Source organism: Phacochoerus africanus, chromosome 12 (assembly GCF_016906955.1).
Source record: "Phacochoerus africanus isolate WHEZ1 chromosome 12, ROS_Pafr_v1, whole genome shotgun sequence".
Classification (NCBI taxonomy): Eukaryota; Metazoa; Chordata; class Mammalia; order Artiodactyla; family Suidae; genus Phacochoerus; species Phacochoerus africanus.
In genome coordinates, this window is record NC_062555.1 from 29,715,417 (window position 1) to 29,733,975 (window position 18,559).

At 49.4% G+C, this 18,559-nt stretch overlaps 1 protein-coding gene across 1 annotated transcript; it reads left to right on the plus strand.

Annotated features, from left to right (window-relative positions):
- Positions 1-2,242: 2,242 nt before the first annotated feature.
- Positions 2,243-13,865, plus strand: TIMM17A (translocase of inner mitochondrial membrane 17A). The gene is made up of 6 exons (XM_047755263.1): positions 2,243-2,312; positions 7,408-7,507; positions 7,636-7,699; positions 11,228-11,356; positions 12,043-12,153; positions 13,416-13,865. Exons 1-6 carry the CDS (start codon positions 2,287-2,289, stop codon positions 13,499-13,501), a joined length of 516 nt encoding a protein of 171 aa, XP_047611219.1. The 5' UTR covers positions 2,243-2,286; the 3' UTR covers positions 13,502-13,865.
- The last annotated feature ends 4,694 nt before the right edge of the window (positions 13,866-18,559 follow it).

An 18,559-nucleotide genomic window follows, 5' to 3' on the forward strand; every position in this document is an offset into this window, starting at 1 on the left:
CTCATTCTCCCGCTTCTAGTCTTTTCTATCCTCCCGGCCAGACCAGCATCCGATCCAGGAGGTGATGATACTGAGTTCCCTCCCGCCCCACGCTTCGCCTTCCTTCGCCTTTGCTGCTGTCATTCCTTCTGCTTTCAACCCTCCTCGCCGCCCATCAGAAGAAGCCTACTTTCTTCAGGCTCCAGCTCAAATGCCAGTTCACAAGCCTGGGGCTCTCTCACCTCCGAATGCCTCTGCCTGTATCATGTCCTATGTCATCCATGTTGGCATTTGATCATTTTATTATTCTTCCTCTCTGAGGACATTTGGAAGACCCTGAGGGGAGGAGCCATGCTGATATTTTCGGTACCCTCTCCATCCCAGTCCTTAAATGAAGAGCATCCTGAGCACAGAGTCAGGGTGTCACTGTCGACTTGGGGTTCCCAATCCCTCTCCTTTGCACCTCGCTATCCATCCGATGGTCCTGTCCCGGGCCTAGCCTCAGTAAGTGGAAAAAGACTGGGTGTACAAGTTCAAGGGTGCCAGATGAATGAAAGCTAACGGTGGGGTATGGGATGGACGGGGTGGGAAGAGGCCGCAGGGTCACAGCCTCACAGCCTCCAGGTGGCTTCCAAGGGAGGAGCTTCCTTCCCTCGTTTTGTTCAGTTGGGGAAATCGAGCAGCAAAACAGGTCTCAGGGCCACACCTCCTTCAGTCCCCTGGTGGAGCTGTTTTCCACAAAGCAATACTTAGAGGACCCGGGTCTTTGGGGGTCCAGTGCCATCTCATCCTTGGCCCAGAACACCCACTTTCACCAAATAAGCCCTGAAGCATTGGATTACCAGCTCCACTCCACTCCCCCAGACTCAGGGTCAGTTCACTCTCGGGGACCCCAGTCCTTTTGTCTGTGAGTCTTGTTGTCATTCCTTTATGTCACTGATCATTCAGCTCTTTTCTTCCAAGATGGAAGGGCTACTTCCAAGGGTGTGGTGACAGCTTTCTCCTCCAGCCAAAGGCTAAGTCCGAAGCCTCCTTGCCCAGCCCCAAAGAACTAGTTTTCAACCCGTCGAGCCACCATGGGAACTCCCTGAAGCGTTTTTAATTACATTCACACATTCCAAATAAGTAAGCCCTCCTGGACGCAGGCATCCAAGTCAGAGGACTGGTTTGAATTGTTGTTTTCACACTTCCAGACTAGCTTTATTTAGTTCTGTGGAGGGTTCAGTTTATTTCACCTTATTTCCAAGATTTTTTTGGGGAGGAACCTCACTCCCCCTGCAGTTTGCTATTATTTATTACAGAAACTTTTCCATGAAATAAATGTACACACATGTTTTGTTTTGTTGATGATTTTTTTTTTTTTTTGTCTTTTTAGGGCCACACCCGCAGCATATGGAGGTTCCCAGGCTAGGGATCCAATCGGAGCCACAGCCACCGGCCTCCGCCAGAGCCACAGCAATGCGGGATCCGAGCCGTATCTGTGACCTACACCACAGCTCAGGGCAACGCCAGATCCTTAACCCACTGAGCGAGGCCAGGGATCAAACCTGCAACCTCTTGGTTACTAGTCGGGTTCTTTAACCACTGAGCCACCAGAGGAACTCCGGCACATTTTAAAGTCAATCTCAGATGTTCAGGATGGAGACCTATAGCAGCTGTCACCTGACTGAGGTTTTGCTTTCAGGCCGATGGCCCCCAGCCGTTTGTCTCCTCCTCTGGGCTAAGCCCCCCTTCGTCTCCCGGGATCATTTAGAGTGAGGTCCGGAAGAACTCTGTTGTAGCTGTCCCCCATGTTAAGGTCCCCCATGAGTCACGGCAGCGCCCCAGGTGTTCACAAACATCCATGGAACGTTCACTACATTCCGGCCCCCCGAGATAAAATATTCAGGCACTGCCCATCTTAAGGAGCTCCGTGGCAGCAGTGGGGGCCTTACCGACCCGGCGAAGTTGGCAGCAGTAATTCGCACTTGACAGCCGGGTACTAAAACAGAGAAAGTCATTCGGGAGGTTCGAGTTGCAACAGCAGTTTTGTTTCGGGCCCCACCAGGCCTCGCAGCTTCAGCTCTGGGTACCTCTCCTCACCTGGGATCCCCACGCGGCCACCCGCACGCACCGCCCCTCCGCCTCAGAGGCCCGCCCTTCTGGCCTGAGCCCCACCTTCCGCCCCGCGGCCCCGGCTTTCATTGGCTGCGGGAGGAGGTGGCGAGCCAATCCCCGCAGACTCTAACGTCCTCCTCCCGGGATCACTTCCGCCGCCGGGCCAGGCCCCGCCCCGTTTACCCGGCATCGCGGCGCCGCGGAGTCAAGATGGAGGAATACGCGCGCGAGCCCTGGTGAGCCTCCTCGCCGAGCTGCCTGCCTCCCGGCCCGGCTCGGCCCAGCCTGGCTCCCGAGGCGAGGCCGCTCAGCGCCGGGCTCGGCGGCGCCGGGGCTATAGGCACGCAGGCGTGAGCGGCCAGCTTCTCAGCCGGTGACCTTGCGGCGACTCGAGGGCGCCCCGGCTCAGCTGTGCAGACGCGGCCCCTGTCCGGCCTGCGGGTGGGAAGCAGCACCTCTGCCCTCCGGCGACTTGGCTCGTCCTTGCGCCCGCGTGGCTCAGCCTGCGTGGGGAGGGAGCCAGGCCGAGGAGGCCGCTTGGAGGCGAGGGCTGGGCTGGGGACTCTTCCGTGGGGGCGAGGCGTGTGTTCTCGAAAAGCCACCGACGGGAGTCGGTCCATTCGATGTTTTGGGGCAGGGGGCTGCCTGTGCTCCGCAGTCGCTCGGTCCTCAGAAGGAAAGCGTGGAGGAGTCCGACTTGCAAAGTTTGAGGTTTCTGGGGTCAGGAGTGAAAATAGAACGTGTTACTTGGGTTAATCACCAGTGCTTTCCATCTGTCGGAAAAGGCCAGGGCTTTCTGTAACGAATCTTGCCAGCAAAAGCCATGTTGCCTGCTTTGTGCTTTTTTTTTCCTCCCTGAACTGAGATACAGAGTATTACTTTGCAGAGCCTCCCAGTTCTTTAAATTTCCCTTCTCCAAAGGTGTTACCCCTTCCTCGGTTGTACTCAGGTGTGCAGGACTCAGCATGCTATACTGCTCATGTCAGGTATGATAGGGCACAAGTTGGCAGGAGGGGAAGTTGTTTCACTTGGTTGTTAGAGGTGTTAAGGGAGTGATAGTTGTCATCTACAAACGCATTTAATGGCCCCTTTGTGCTCTCTTACGCCGGATGTTCTGAAGCCGCATGGTCAGTTCAGTTCTCAGGTTGGCTTTGTCCTCAGAACTGCTTTGATCTTCTGGATGACCCTGGTCCCTGAGGTCATCCAGGCTCAAACTACAAGCATCTTGCCCTCCCTGCGCACCACCCGACCCAACCCCCTTGCTGTCGTCGCAATTCTTTGAGGACTTGCGCTTTCAGTTCCTGTAGTCAGGACCTTACCTCTGTCCTTAATGTCTTTTACAGAAGCTTCTTTATTGTTTTCCTTCTGTCCTCTCCCTTAAATGTATGATAGGTACTTAATGGTCCTAAATACTTTCTTTTTTTTTTGTCTTTTTGTCTTTTCTAGTGCTGCACCCGCAGCATACGGAGGTTCCCAGGCTAGGGGTCCGATCGGAGCCGTAGCTGCTGCCTACGCCACAGCCACCCTAAATACTTTTTAATCATATGTTTTCTTTTCAAAAGCCCTTAGTCTATAGGATGTAGTGGAAAGAATTTGGGGGCTTTGGAGTACTAGATTTTGTATTTAAATTGGTTCTACTAGGTTTTTTTTTGTTTGGTTGGGTTTTTTTTTGTTTTTTAGGGTCTCATCCATGGCATATGGAGGTTCCCAGGCAAGGGGTCAAATTGGAGCTACAGCTGCCAGCCTACGCCACAACAACTCAGGATCCGAGCCATGTCTGTGACCTACACCACAGCTCATGGCAACGCCGGATCCCTAACCCACTGAGCGAGGCCAGGGATGGAACCCCTAGATGGATTTGTTTCTGCTGGGCCATGACAGGAACGCCTAGGTTTTTTTTTGTTGTTGTTGTTGTTAATTTGTTTGTTTTTTGGGATTTTTTTGGGTTTTTTTTTGGTCTTTTTAGGGCTGAACCTGCAGCATATGAAGGTTCCCAGGCTAGGGGTCGAATCGGAGCTGCAGCTGCCGGCCCACACCTCAGCTCATGGCAACACCAGATCCTTAACCCTCTGAGCGAGGCCAGGGATTGAACCCATATCCTCATGGATACTAGTTGGGTTTGTTAACCAGTGAGCCACGACGGGAACTCCTAGGTATTTTTTATTTGACCTTGGGCAAGTTACCTAATCTCTGTAAAATGGAGAGGAGACAAATACTCTTTTGCAAAGTTAAAAGATAGGGATTCTATAAGAAAATAATCTAGCTTTCTTGAAAGTCCGAAAGGTACCTACAGTGTAGTTGATGACTTTTAATCTTTGTATGATTGGTTATTGGTTCTTGTTGCCCTGTATTTGCCTAGCATTTACTTTTTTTTCCTTCCAGTTTTCTTTTTTGGCATTTTTGTCTTTTCTAAGGCGGCATCTGAGGCATGTGGAGGTTCCCAGGCTAGGGGTCCAATCGGAGCTACAGCTGCGCACCTACACCGCAGCCACAGCAACACCAGATCTGAGCTTCGTCTGCGACCTACACCACAGCTCACGGCAATGCTGGATCCTTGACCCACTGAGGAAGGCCAGGGATCTGGCCTGCAACCAGGCCAGATCCCTGGCCTGCAACCTCATGGTTCCTAGTCGGATTTGTTAACCACTAAGCCATGACGGGAACTCCCTAGCATTTGCTTTTAGAATCTGGCTTCACCCTTCCTTTGGTGTAGACCATCAGTTCCCTACAGGCACAGTTGGATTTAGCCAGACTTTGTTCAGAAACTTTCCGTCTTGCCTTTGAGACAAACTGTCCGAATACTGTGGCTGCTCTGATCTGAATCCTTTTTTTTTTTTTTTTTTAAATGGCCTCACCTGAGGCCTATGAACGTTCCTGGGCCAGGGATTGAATCTGAGCTGTTGTTGTGGCAACGCTGGGTCCTTAACCCACTGCACAGGGCAGGGTATCAAACGAGCACCACTGAGACAATGCTGAATCCTTAAGCTGCTGTGCCATAGCAGGAACTCCTGGCTCCTGCTAGTCTTCATTTCTTAAATGAAGATTTATTTCTGTTCTGATTAGAGGATCATTTAGGTTAGATCGTTTAAAGTTAGTGACTCTCCTCTGTCTTTCCATCTTTTTTTTTTTGTCTTTTTGCCATTTCTTGGGCAGCTCCCGGGGCATATGGAGGTTCCCAGGCTAGGGGTCTAATGGGAGCTGTAGCCACCGGCCTACACCAGAGCCACAGCAACGCAGGATCCGAGCCACATCTGCAACCTACACCACAGCTCACGGCAACGCCAGATCCTTAACCCACTGAGCAAGGCCAGGGCTCGAACCTGCAACCTCATGGTTCCTAGTCGGATTCGTTAACCGCTGAGCTACGACGGGAACTCCCTGTCTTTCCTCTTTTCTACCTGTTAATGTTTCTACTATTTTGAAGGAATTTTCCTAATCCTTTTTAGTGAAGTCAGGTCACCTGTGGATTGTGTTAAACTGTAGACTGATTCAGGAGGTCCCAAGAGCCTGCAGTTGTTGCTGGTTGTGTTTTCAGAACCACGGAAGCAACCAAAGCATCAGGCTGACAGTTGGAATATCTGCTGCATGAGGTTGTCACTCTGTACCAGCTTCTGATCTGTATTAGACTTGGGAAGGATAAGGGTGTTTTTTTTTTTTTTTTAGTTTTTTTTTTTTTAATGTTTTAGGGCCGTACTTGCCACATATGGAAGTTCTCAGGCTAGGGGTCAAATCAGAGCTACAGCTGCTAGTCTACACCACAGCCACAGCAACGCGGGATCTGAGCCGTGTCTGCAGCCTGCACCACAGCTCATGGCAATGCCGGATCCTTAACCCACTGAGCGAGGCCAGGGATTGAACCCACATCCTCATGGATGCTAGTCAGATTTGTGTCCGCTGAGCCACAATAGGGACTCTGATAAGGTGTTTTGACTTCAAGGTTTTGTTCTGGCAAAGTCAGAAATTACTTGTTGTTTGGATTCTTCAGCAGCAACCGAGGCACTGACCTCACAGGTGGATTCCCTATAGTCTGGTTAGAGCATTTGACCCTTGAGACTGAAGAGACATTTCTTTTAGTGTGTTGAAAAGGAATTTGATTATTCACAGGCTTTTTTTAGCCAGATCCCTAGCATAGTAGTTCTATTGTGACCATATTACTCAGACTTAACTGTGTGGCCTAAGTTAGAGTGTGGCATTTAGAAGCTGGGTTTACAAATGTAACTGCTGGATTTCCCATTGTGGCTCAGTAGAAACGAATCTAACTAGTATCCCTGAGGACGCAGGTTCGATCCCTGGCCTCTCTCAGTGGGTTAAGAATCCGGTATTGCCATGAGCTGTGGTGTAGGTCGCAGACGCAGCTTGGATCTGGTGTGGCTGTGGCTGTGGTGTAGGCCGGCAGCTGTAGCTCCAATTCAACTCCTAGCTTGGGAACCTCCATATTCCTTGGGGTGGCCCTAAAAAGCAAAAAAAAAGCAAATGTAATTATGAGTTATGGGGTATTAAAGGACACCCGTGTGTTAAAAGGATCTGATGCAAAGTGAACTTTTTTTGTCATTTCCTGGGCCACTCCCATGGGAACTACAAAGTGAACTTCTTAAACCTGGGAAGAAGTTTTAAAATTTAAATAATGGGAGTTCTCCCATTGTGGCTCAGCGATTAAGAACCTGACTTGGTGTCTGTGAGTTATGTGGGTTCGATCCCTGGCCTCATTCAGTGGGTTGAGGATCCTGAGTAGCCACAAGCTTCGGTGTAGGTTGCAGATGCAGCTCAGATCCCGTGTTGTTCTGGCATAGGCCCGCAGCTGCAGCTCTGATTCTATCCCTAGCCTGGGAACCTCCATATGCTGCAGGTGTGGCCCTAAAAAGAAAAAAAAAAAGTAATGTGTCATCTTCTGTACCTGTTGAATCTTCAGCTTCTGGGTCTCAGCTCTCAGTTTTGCTGCAGCTGGAGAGCTTCCCTTGATTTCTAGGCCCCTGGATCACCGTTGATTAGAGTGTAGTCTCCTGCATGCTTGTTGGTCTGCTTTTGCACAGTGCCTGACTTAGAATTGGTGCCCTCATAGCTGAGTGAATGAATTGGGTGCTGTGAACAGTAGGAATTAAAGCCAGTTCCATTCCCTCTAGCTTCGAAGACTCGGGCTGAATAGATGTGGATATTTTTGGAATCCTTAACCTTTGTCTATGCTTGATGGCCCAGATGTGACTGGTAGCAGCGGGCCCTTGCATTCCATCTGCTGTATCAGTTATTGTGTGAGCAAAGAGGTTTCTGGCCTATAAGTGAGAAATCCGATCATCATTCATTTTTTTGTTTTTCTTTTCTCTCTCCTATTCTTAGCCCCTGGCGAATTGTGGATGACTGTGGTGGGGCCTTCACCATGGGAACCATAGGTGGTGGTATCTTTCAAGCCATCAAAGGTTTCCGCAATTCTCCGGTGGTAAGTGGGTGAATGGGCTCATTTTATCCTGGCTGGAAACCTCTTTGCTAATGTCACCTGGGCCCCATCATGGGGTGGAAATGTGTTATGCTTCTGATATATTTTTGCTTCCTTTTATTTCCTTATAGGGAGTAAACCACAGACTACGAGGGAGTTTGACAGCTATTAAAACCAGGGCTCCGCAGTTGGGAGGTGAGCAGAATTTTTCCGTTTGTACTCCGACTATTTTTTTTCCTGTTTTTTTTTTTTTTTTTTTTTGAAGGTGAAGCTCTGACTTTTTCTTTCTTGTTTAGATTATACCAATTAGTGATTTTAGTTTGCTCCAGGTAACAGCTTGTCATTAATACGCCTAAGGATTCTGGATTTATTTGGAAAGTTAACTTGAATTGTTGCATCCATTTGAAAATGTGTCCTTCAAAAGCTCAGTCTTGTTTTTCTTTTGTTTTCCTCTCCTATCCGGAAGGAAGACAGTGTGTCTACATCCTAGGTTTGTGAGTCAGGAGTGGTGGCTTCTGGGGTAGCATAAAGCTAAGACGGATGCGAGTGGAAGGATGGGCTTCCCGCAAGAGACTGATGGAGCTGATGGGGCTCTTCTCAGAGCTGGCTTTGGACATGGCGCCCAGGCCAGTGCAGAGGTGGAGGTCGTATTCAGCACACTCCCTGAGCCTGGTTATTCAGAGGCTGGGAGAAGAGACGAGAAGTCTTGGAAGTTATATTCACTTAGAAAGATACAGTCAGGAGCCCACATATAACACACGGAATCGACTTAACGCTTCCACTCATACTTGAGTAACTTTGTGCATCAGAAGAAATAGCCTTCTCATTTTCTTTTTTTTTTTTTTGTCTTTTTGCCCTCTCTAGGGCCGTTCCCACAGCATATGGAGGTTCCCAGGCTAGGGGTCTAATCAGAGCTGTAGCCACCAGCCTACATCACAGCCACAGCAGCACGGGATCCGAGCCACATTTGCGACCTACACCATAGCTCACGGCAACCCTGGATCCTTAACCCACTGAGTGAGGCCAGGGATCAAACCCGAAACCTCATGGTTCCCAGTCAGATTCGTTAACCACTGCGCCATGACGGGAACTCCAGCCTTCTCTTTGTAGCGTGTTATTCTTTAGAAGACAGTAGCTAACAGCTCCCATTTTGAGTGCTTGGCACATAGGAAGCACTGTGTGTTCGACAGGATTATTTATTTGCTCTAGCACAGGAGGTAAATACTATTATCTCCGTTTTCCAGGTGGGGAAGTTGAGGCACAGAGGGCTGAACTAATGGTGCATCTTTTTCCTATTATGTCCTCTGTGGTAATTGTACCCCCTGGAGAGTAAATAGTGACAAATTTTCCTCTGTTTTAATGGTTTACTTTTGTTCAAAAAAGAAAAGTAGTATCAAAGAACACACCAAACGCTGATTCCTTCAATGAGTACAGAAGTCACACAGGTGTTCACAGGTTTTTTGAGAGGCTGCTTCCATCACATGCGTTTTCAGTGGATAAAAACACAGTCAGCCAAGAGGGGCCTAAGGAGACATGCCAGCTGAATGTAACGAGCTGTCCTAGAGCAGAAAAAGGACACCAAAACTAAGGAAGTTTGGAGTTCCTGTTGTGGCTCAGTGGTTAACGAATCCGGCCAGGAACCGTGAAGTTGTGGGTTCGATCCCTGGCCTTGCTCAGTGGGTTAGGGAATCGGGCATTGCCGTGAGCTGTGGTGTAGGTCACAGACGTGGCTCGGATCCCCATGTTGCTGTGGCTCTGGCGTAGGCCAGTGGCTACGGCTCCGATTGGACCCCTAGCCTGGGAACTTCCATATGCTGCGGGAGTCTGCCCAAGAAATGGCAAAAAAAAAACCAAAAAACAAAACCAAAAAACACCTAAGGAAATCTGAGTTAAGTCTGGACTTCAGTGTATCAGGGTGTTCCTCTGGCTCAGCGGGTTAGGGATCCTGAGTTGTCACTGTCGTGAAGCTGCTGCAGTGACGCGGGTGCAGCTAAAAAAAAAAAAAAATAGTATCAGGAATGGGTCATTAATGGTGACCCTTGCACGAGCTGATGGTAGATGCTGGGGAAACTGGGGTGGTTATATGGGGACTCAGAACCATTTTCACAACTTTTCTATGACTCCAAAGCTATTCTGAAATTAAAGGCTCATTTGAAAAACCATCAGGGTGAAATAGAGGAAGGAGGTACCATGATTTGCATGAACTGGGGTTATTTCAAATCCTTGGGATCAGCCTTAAGGGAATCTTTATGGAGCCTTGAATTTTAAAAGTACCGGGATGGTATTTGCCGAGTGCTTCCAGTCCTGGGAAAGGCCGCGTGAAAAGTCATAGCTGTATCTGGAAGGTATTATGTTTTCATAGCGGAAATAAGATACACCTTCACAAGCCCCCATTCTTCAGGCTCTTTCCTTGTGTTGAACGCGCTATTCCAGGCTTGTCCTGTACTTTCCCTGCCCGAGCTGTAGAATCAGCCATTGCCCCGGGAGCCCTGGTTCCTTTCGTTGAGAAGTTATTTAGAAGCCAAAATCCAGGCACGACGTGTGTCTAAGTATTGGGGTGTTGCAGTTCCCAGGCCTATTTTGTAATAGAGCTTAGGAATGTGTGTGTGTGTGTGTGTCTGTGTGTGTGTGTGTGTGATAGCGTGAGTGTGAGTGAACACACTAACCACGTACCTGTAGGTGTGTGTTTATATTTCTCTGTAATGTTCGTATGGGAAATCTTGAGTTCACCCTGATACCTCTGATGCCAGGCCAGCCCCACAGATCCATTCTCATTTCTCCCTTTTCATTTGAATACCTTCCTTCTCACCCCACTAGAGCTAGGGCACCCCTAGCAGGCCCCCCTTCCATTCCACATGGGCATGCCGCCACGCCACGCCTGGAGTGTCCTTCCTGTGGCCCCCCTGACCCTGCTCTGGCCAGGGCTCCCCACACAGGACCACTGCTCTGCGTGGACTCGGGGTGGGCTCTTGTCAGTCACCAGAGCGGACTCTGGCGGGCATTGTGGGCTGGGGAGATTTCAGCCTCGACGAGGTGGGAGAGCCTTGTGTGAGGATGTGGTGAGGCGATTCTGATATACCTGGGCACCACCTCCCCAGGGCAGAGTGAGAAGAAAACTCTATTTCTCTTTTATTTTTAATTAATTAATTTATTTATTCATTGTCTTTCTAGGGCGACACTGCGGCATATGGAGGTTCCCAGGCTAGAGGTCCTGTTGGAGCTATAGCTGTCAGCCTACACCACAGCCACAGCAACACCAGATCCGAGCCATGTCTGTGACTTATACCACAGCTCATGGCAACACCGGATCCTTAACCCACTGAGCGAGGCCAGGGATCAAACCCACAACCTCATGGTTCCTAGTCGGATTCCTTTCTGCTGTGCCACGATGGGAACTCCTATTTTCTTTCATTTTTTGTATTTTTAGGGCTGCACCCGTGGCATATGGAGGTTCCCAGGCTAGAGGTCCTATTGGAGCTGTAGCCGTTGGCCTACACCACAGCCACAGCAACGCCAGATCCAAGCTGTGTCTGCAACCTATACCACAGCTCACGGCAACACCGGATCCTTAACCCATTGAGCAAGGCCAGGGATCAAACCCGCAACCTCATGGTTCCTAGTCGGATTCGTTAACCGCTGCGCCACGATGGGAACTCCCCGACTGTCACATTTTAAATCTAAGATTCAACGAATGAAATTTGTCTTGTTTTTAAAATAAAATAGGTAGCTTTGCAGTTTGGGGAGGCCTGTTTTCCACGATCGACTGCGGCATGGCCCAGGTGCGCGGGAAGGAGGACCCCTGGAACTCCATCACGAGCGGTGCCTTGACAGGAGCCATCCTGGCGGCAAGAAGTAAGCGGTTGGGGACACCCACGCTGACTTAACGCAGGGGCATCTGTGACGTCCGGGCCCTGCCTGCCTTGGCGTTAGCGTGAGTGTGTGTGCTGATGGCGGCGAGTCACGGGAGCTCTGGACCTGGACCTTTGGGGACCTGGAATCCTAACAGTGGTGAAGAGCAGTTCGCCTTCCACTTCGACCACTGACCAGCTGTGACCCGGCCCTTTCCCTCCTCACCTCTGGAATTAATAATCTACCTGCCACACAACATGGCCTTGTTATGAGTAAAGCGCTTAGAACCATCTTCTGGATCCTCGGGGCGGAGGGCGACCCAGAATTCCTTTGGCCTTAGTGTACTGAGCCCGGGCTGCAGACCTGTTCTGTAAACGGCCCGCTGGTAGATGTGTGGGCTTGCGGGTGTGAGGCCTTTGTCACAAGCACCAACTCTGCCACCAGAGCGTGCGCAGCCATCGGCAGCACCCCTGTGATCATGCGTGCTGTTTGAGGACCCCTGACGTTCGCAGACAGGCAGCTAGCTGGAGCTGACCCGTGGGCCGTAGGTGGCTGAGCCCAGCCTTGATTGGCAAGAAAGAGGGTCTGGGAATGGGGGTGGCAGGTAGCCGTATGGATGGGTCTCCCTCCTGTGTCTCCATTAACCTGGATTTCTGGTAAAGTAACCTCTCTGTGACCATTGTACTCAGACGGACCAGTGGCCATGGTCGGCTCAGCCGCGATGGGTGGCATCCTCCTGGCCTTAATTGAAGGAGCTGGCATCTTGTTGACGAGATTTGCCTCTGCACAGTTTCCCAACGGTGAGTCTTAATACCAAGGCTCAGATATGTGGAATGGTTTCCTGATGTGCAGAGAAGATGGACTTTGTCTTCTCAAATGTGGCGGTTTGAGATTTCCGCACTGGGCTAACGTGCTGTGCTCAGGAGGATTTACAGGCCGTGGCTCCGTTTGAAAGGTGGATGTGGTGGGTACAGTGGTGGTTCATCACCGTAAGCACCATGCTTTGGTTGGATGAGTAGCTGCTGATCTCTGCTTACAGTTCTCGGGTTTTATTGGTGCTCCTTTGTTTATTCTGAGAAATTGCTGCTCGGTTTAGAGGTGCTTGAAGACAGGTCCTTGCAGGGGTGGGCCGGGACCCCCAGCCCGGCACTGTCCTAGGTGCTGGGTGCGAGGGGGCGGTCAAGCTGACAGGGTCACAGCTTTATCTTTTTCATTTTTATTTTTAATATTTATATTACTATATTTTATTTTATGTTTTGTCTTTTTAGGGCCACACCTGCGGCATATGGAGGTTCCCAGGCTGGGGGTCGAATTGGAGCTCCAGCTGCTGGCCTACGCCACAGCCACAGCAGCTAGGGATCTGAGCTGTCTCTGTGACCAATGCCGCAGCTCACGGCAACGCCACATCCGTAACCTTCTGAATGAGGCCAGGGATCGAACCTGTGTCTTCATGGTCATTAGTCAGATTTGTTTCTGCTGAGCCACGACCGGAACTCCAGCCGTTCCTTTAAAACTGGAATATTGCTTCTTGCTGTAATTAGTCCATCTGGCTGCCCTGGCTCAGCTTTGAGAGTGGTTCATTCTAGAGCCTGAGAGACGCCAGGTTGCCATATGTCAACCCAATCTGAAGGTGCTCTCGTGGGAATCGAGCAGCTGTGCAAGGAAGTTCAGATTCCAGTTCTAATGCAGCACTTATTTTTATTGAGGTGGTTGATTTGCTCTCTACAGAGACTTGTTCTTTTATTTTTATTTATTTATTTATTTATTTGTCTTTTTGCCTTTTCTAGGGCTGCTCCCGTGGCATATGGAGGTTCCCAGGCTAGGGGTGTAATCGCAGCTGTAGCCGCCAGCCTACGCCAGAGCCACAGCAACGTGGGATCTGAGCCACGTTTGCAACCTACACCGGATCCTTAACCCACTGAGCAAGGCCAGGGATCGAACCCTCAACCTCATGGTTTCTAGTCGGATTCGTTAACCACTGCGCCACGACAGGAACTCCGAGACTTGTTCTTTTAAAGGATATAGTATGCAGGTGGTGCTTAAAATTCTTTCTCATTTGCAGGTCCCCCGTTTGCCGAAGACCCCTCCCAGCTGCCTTCGGCCCAGTTACCGGCCTCGCCTTTTGGAGACTATCGGCAGTATCAGTAGGATTTCTTTCCCAGAACGCGCCGTGGTTCAAGGAGGGATGTCAGAAGATCAAGTTCAATCGGTTTTGAAAACCGTAGGTGGGACCACTTGGCCGATGGGCTCCGAAGAGACATTTAGCAACTTTTTCTATTTAAAGGAACATGGGGGGAGGTCTTAGAAGCTAGTACATTTATTTATTCACACGTGGATTGCATCTGTGAGCAAAATAAATGTCTAAAATCCTCGAAAGGAAATGGAGGAAGTGCTTAGAAGATGAAGGAGGAAACAGCGCTGGAGCGGGGCTGCCTTTCCCCGGGGGCTCCTCTGCCTGGCTTTGTTCTCAGTCACACAATAAAAGACGCCCAGACATCGCTCATTCTTCTAAGATAAGTTGTAGTGTCTGCTTTTCACCCCTCAACTCACTTAGTGCAAACCCCAGTGAGGACTGCCTGGCAGGGCGGCTGTGCCGCCACCTGGATCACGCATGGAGGACGTGTGTCACCATGGATTGCTCCACAGTAAGGACCTGGGGCCGCCAGTGGTGGCAGAATGCCTGGCCTTGACTGTGCCAGTGAAACCTGCTCCATCTTGGTTTTGAGGGTGTCAGGTACAACACTCTCTTTACCTTTGAGGCTACTGTGTCCTGATTCTTTTTTTGTTTGTTTTTGCTTTGTTTTGTTTTGTTTTGTTTGTTTGTTTGTTTTGTCTTTAGGGCTTCACCTGCGGCATATGGAGATTCCCAGGCTAGGGGGCGTCTAATTGGAGCTACAGCTGCCGGCCTACACCACAGCCACAGCAATGCTGGATCCTTAACCCACTGAGCGGGGCCAGGGATCGAACCTGCGTCCTCATGGGTACTGGTTGAGTTCGTCACCACTGAACCAGAATGAGAACTCCTCTTCATTCACTATTAATGTTTCCACCTTCTGACTGTTGGGAACAACACTGCTGTGAACAGGGGTGTGTGGGTTTCCGTGTCAGTCCCTGCTCTTTGGGGTATATGCCCAGGAGTAGATTGGCTGGGGTGTATGGTGGTTCTGTGGGGTTTTTTTTGGGGTGTGTGTGTGCCTTTTATCTCTTTTAGGGCTGCGCCTGCAGCATATGGAAGTTCCCAGGCTAGGGGTCCAATAGGAGCTATAGGAGCTGTAGCCAGCGGCCTATGCCATAGCCACAGCAACCTACACCACAGCTCACGGCAATGCCAGATCCTTAACCCACTGAATGAGGCCAGGGATTGAACCCGCAACCTCATGGTTCCTAGTTGGATTTGTTTTCGTTGTGCCATGATGGGAACTCCGGTTCTGTGTTTAAGTAAGTGTTGGAGGAAGCACCAGACTTTTCCACGGTGGCTGCACCATTTTTCATTTTCACCAGCAATGCACAAGGGTCCCAATTTCTTCATGTCCTTGCCAGCATTTGCTTTCTTTTTATTTTGTATTTATGTACTTTTTTGTCTTTTGTCTATTTAGGGCCCCACCCACGACATATGGAGGTTCCCAGCTAGGGGTCGAGTCGGAGCTGTAGCTGCCAGCCTACACCACAGCCAGAGTAACGCCAGATCTGAGCTGCGCCTCGCATCCTCATGGATCCTAGTCAGGTTCATTAACCGCTGAGCCCCGACAGGAACTCCCAGTTGCTTTCATTTTAAAAAACACTGTGACTTCCTATCATTGTGGTTTTGATTTGCCTTCTCATGGCTAATGATACACGCTTATTGGCCATTTGAGAATATTTGAGGATTATCTAGTGCTTTAACGTCTAGTCATAAGCGTAAATAGATGTTTATCAGAACCACCAGTCAAAGCTGAGGACATGCTGAATTGCACAGAAAGCTCTTTACGTTTCTGAAAGGCCTCCTGAATTCCTTCTCCTAAATGCTTGTATCAGCTTGGAAAGTAACTTCCTTTCTTAGGAGTTTGAATTCTTGTGTGTGTTTGTGTGTGACGCTGGCCTGTCTTTTGCCATTTTATTTGTTAACTCTGCTGTCTTCAACTCAGTGTATGCAAAGCAGTCCTTGGTTACAGATGCATTTTCTGGAGTGAGGTTGGGGTGGAAGAGAGGAAGCTTGGAAAAGATGGAAAACCAGTTTCTTTTTGGAGAACTTGGCATTTAATTCCACCACACGCAGGATGGCAGGTGGGACCCCTAGGGATGTTCCCAGCTGTTCCCAGCTCTTGACTCGATTCTCCTTGGCATCCACCCCCTTTCTCTCCACCTGAGATGGGAGAGCTGCTCACAGGTGGGCAGAGGGTCACCCGCACCCTGGCATGTGTGGTGTGGAGCTGGAGAGGTAGGCTTCAGCCCTCCAACTTCCTCCTTGAAACCCAAGTGCTACCTGCGTTCCCGGGCACAGCTGTTGGCTAGCTGCCCAGCCCTCTGCCGGACCCCCCATGCCCCTGGGTATCTTGCTGGCTCCATCCTGGTGGTCTGAGCACCCACCTCCTGGGCAGCCTCCCATCTCGACCCCTGTCCTGTGGTCACAATCAGCACGGCAGGAAGAGGTCGTGAGGGGTCGTTCTTGCTTTTCTCTCTTCTCTCTCCCCTTGCCCCCCAGCATTTTTTCTAATAAAGATCTCCAACCTGTAAAGTTGAGGTTCGCAGTCAACACCTACGTGCCCTGATAAGCTTCATAGATGTGACTTCTTTTTCAGTTCAGCAAGTAATGGAAACCAAGTGGCTTAGATTCTAATAAATATCTTAAAATGCTGACATGAAGTGTTTAACAAATATGCTAAAACTAATTTTGGTGTAAGAGAGCCCAGAATAAGAGGGGAAATAGCCACATTGTTTTAATTATCGAAATAAATTGGAAACACGCCAGCAGGAAGGACGTTTGCTCTAGGTCTTTTTCTGGAATAATGGAGTTAGTTCCTCAGTTTCAAGGTTGAAATGCCCAGCAGAAAGATTCCATTGCTTCTCCCTTTTTTCCTTAGTATCTGACACCAGGCGTGAAATTGACAGGTAAGAGTTTCAGAGTCAGAGATGGAACACGTGGGTACAGCCACCTCTGTTGGAAGCCCATCTCTTTTCATAGGTGAAACGTCTGCAAATTAGGGAAGCGTGGTCTTAGCGCCACCCTGTGGTGGCTCAGCGTTCGACCTCCTTGCCCAGGTTGTATTCAACCTGTTATCATGTGTCAGCAAGCCGCATGCAGCCTGTTCGTGGGAATAACTTACTGGCCCACAGCCACACCTGTCATATTGTCACCTGTGGCTGCTTGCTTGCTGCAGTGGCGGAGCTGAGTAGCTGTGACCTACAACCAACACAGGAGGAGCAGGATTGACTCCTAGATGCTGAAATTGAATTTCTTGAAGACGGGAGCCACATTTTATAATAGGTCCTCAATAAACATTGGGAAAATGAGTACATGACTATAGGCAGATGTGTCTATACCCAACTGAAAAGCCTGACACTTTTGAAAAAAAAGGTATTAGATATTTCAGGCATACACCTGTAATTTTGTTTTTCAAGGAATTTACACATGTACTTTTTACAAATCCTTGTACTGCCCACAATACAAGAAGCAAAAGTTGTCACACAGAATAAGGGCTCCCTGGTTTCATCTACAAACCTCCCCACAAGAACTGACCGCCATCCTGGAGTTCCCGTCGTGACGCAGTGGTTAACGAATCCGACTAGGAACCATGAGGTTGCGGGTTCGGTCCCTGCCCTTGCTCAGTGGGTTAATGATCCGGCATTGCCGTGAGCTGTGGTGTAGGTCGCAGATGCGGCTCGGATCCCATGTTGCTGTGGCTCTGGCGTAAGCTGGCAGCTACAGCTCCGATTCGACCCCTAGCCTGGGAACCTCCATATGCCGCGGGAGCAGCCCAAGAAATAGCAAACAGACAAAAAAAAAAAAAAGAAAAAAGAAAAAAAAAAGAATTGACCGCCATCCTGAACGTGGTGCTTGTTGTTTCATGTACTTACTGGTTTCTGTGTGCTTGGGGGATGCAGAAGTTTCCAGGCCAGGGTTTGCACCCACACCATAGCTGTAACCAGAGCCACAGCTGTGACAATGCTGGATCCTCAATGTACTGGGCCAGCAGGGAACTCCTTTGTATTTTTAATTCATCATTTTGAGATAATTGTAGCTGTGTAGAAAAACTGCAAAAATCAAGTTCAGTATACCTTCCACCCGGCTCCCCCTCCCAGGAACATCTTAAATAGTGGTTATTTGAATAAAACGTTCGGGTTGGTTCCATCAGCTAAACCACACACCTCATTTGGATGGCGCCAGTTTTCCCTGGGATGTCTTTCCCTGTTGCAGGATCTAATACGAGCTTCTACCTTCCAGAGCTGTACCGTCTCCTCTGACCTGGATGGTTCCTCAGTTTCCCTTTCTGACCTTCATACTCACGCAGAGTAGAGACTTATTTTGAAGAAGCCCTTGGTTTGGGTTTATCTGCTGTTTTCTCATAAGGTTGTGCCTTCACCCTCTTCTCATCATCAGGTCAAGGGTAGGTGGTGTCTGTGTAGGACTGCTGGTGACAGTGACCTTCTGATCACTCGATTCTGGTGAGGGCTGCTGGCTTCGTCCGCCGTAAAATGACTGCTTTCCTCTTTGTAGTGAGTAACTATCTGGGGGGAGATACTTTGAAATGAGGCAAATATGTTTTTGCTTACACTTTTGCCTGCTAATTTTGGCACTGGCATTCTAACAGTGACTTCCCGTGTTTCTCATTCCTTCCTCCTGTATTATTCAGAATTCTCTTCTAAAGAAGAGTAGTCTCTTTTCTCTCGTTTATTTATTTGTTTATTCAGTTACTTGGCAAGGACTCACTGGTATTCATGTCATTTGGGGGCTGTAATCCAATTCTGCTGTTTATTTACTCACGTGGTTCTAACTTCGGCTACCGGGAGCTCTTTTGGTTTAGCTCCTATGCCGTTTCAACATCGCTTTTTGTTATTGTTTGTTTGTTTTTTTTTTTCTTTTAGTACTTTATCACTTCCAAGCATCATAAGATGCTCCAGGCTCATTTTCTTTTTTCTTTTTTTGTCTTTTTAGGGCTGCACCCACAGCACATGGAGGTTCCCAGGCTAGGGGTCAAATTGGATCTGTAGCTGCTGGCCTACACCACA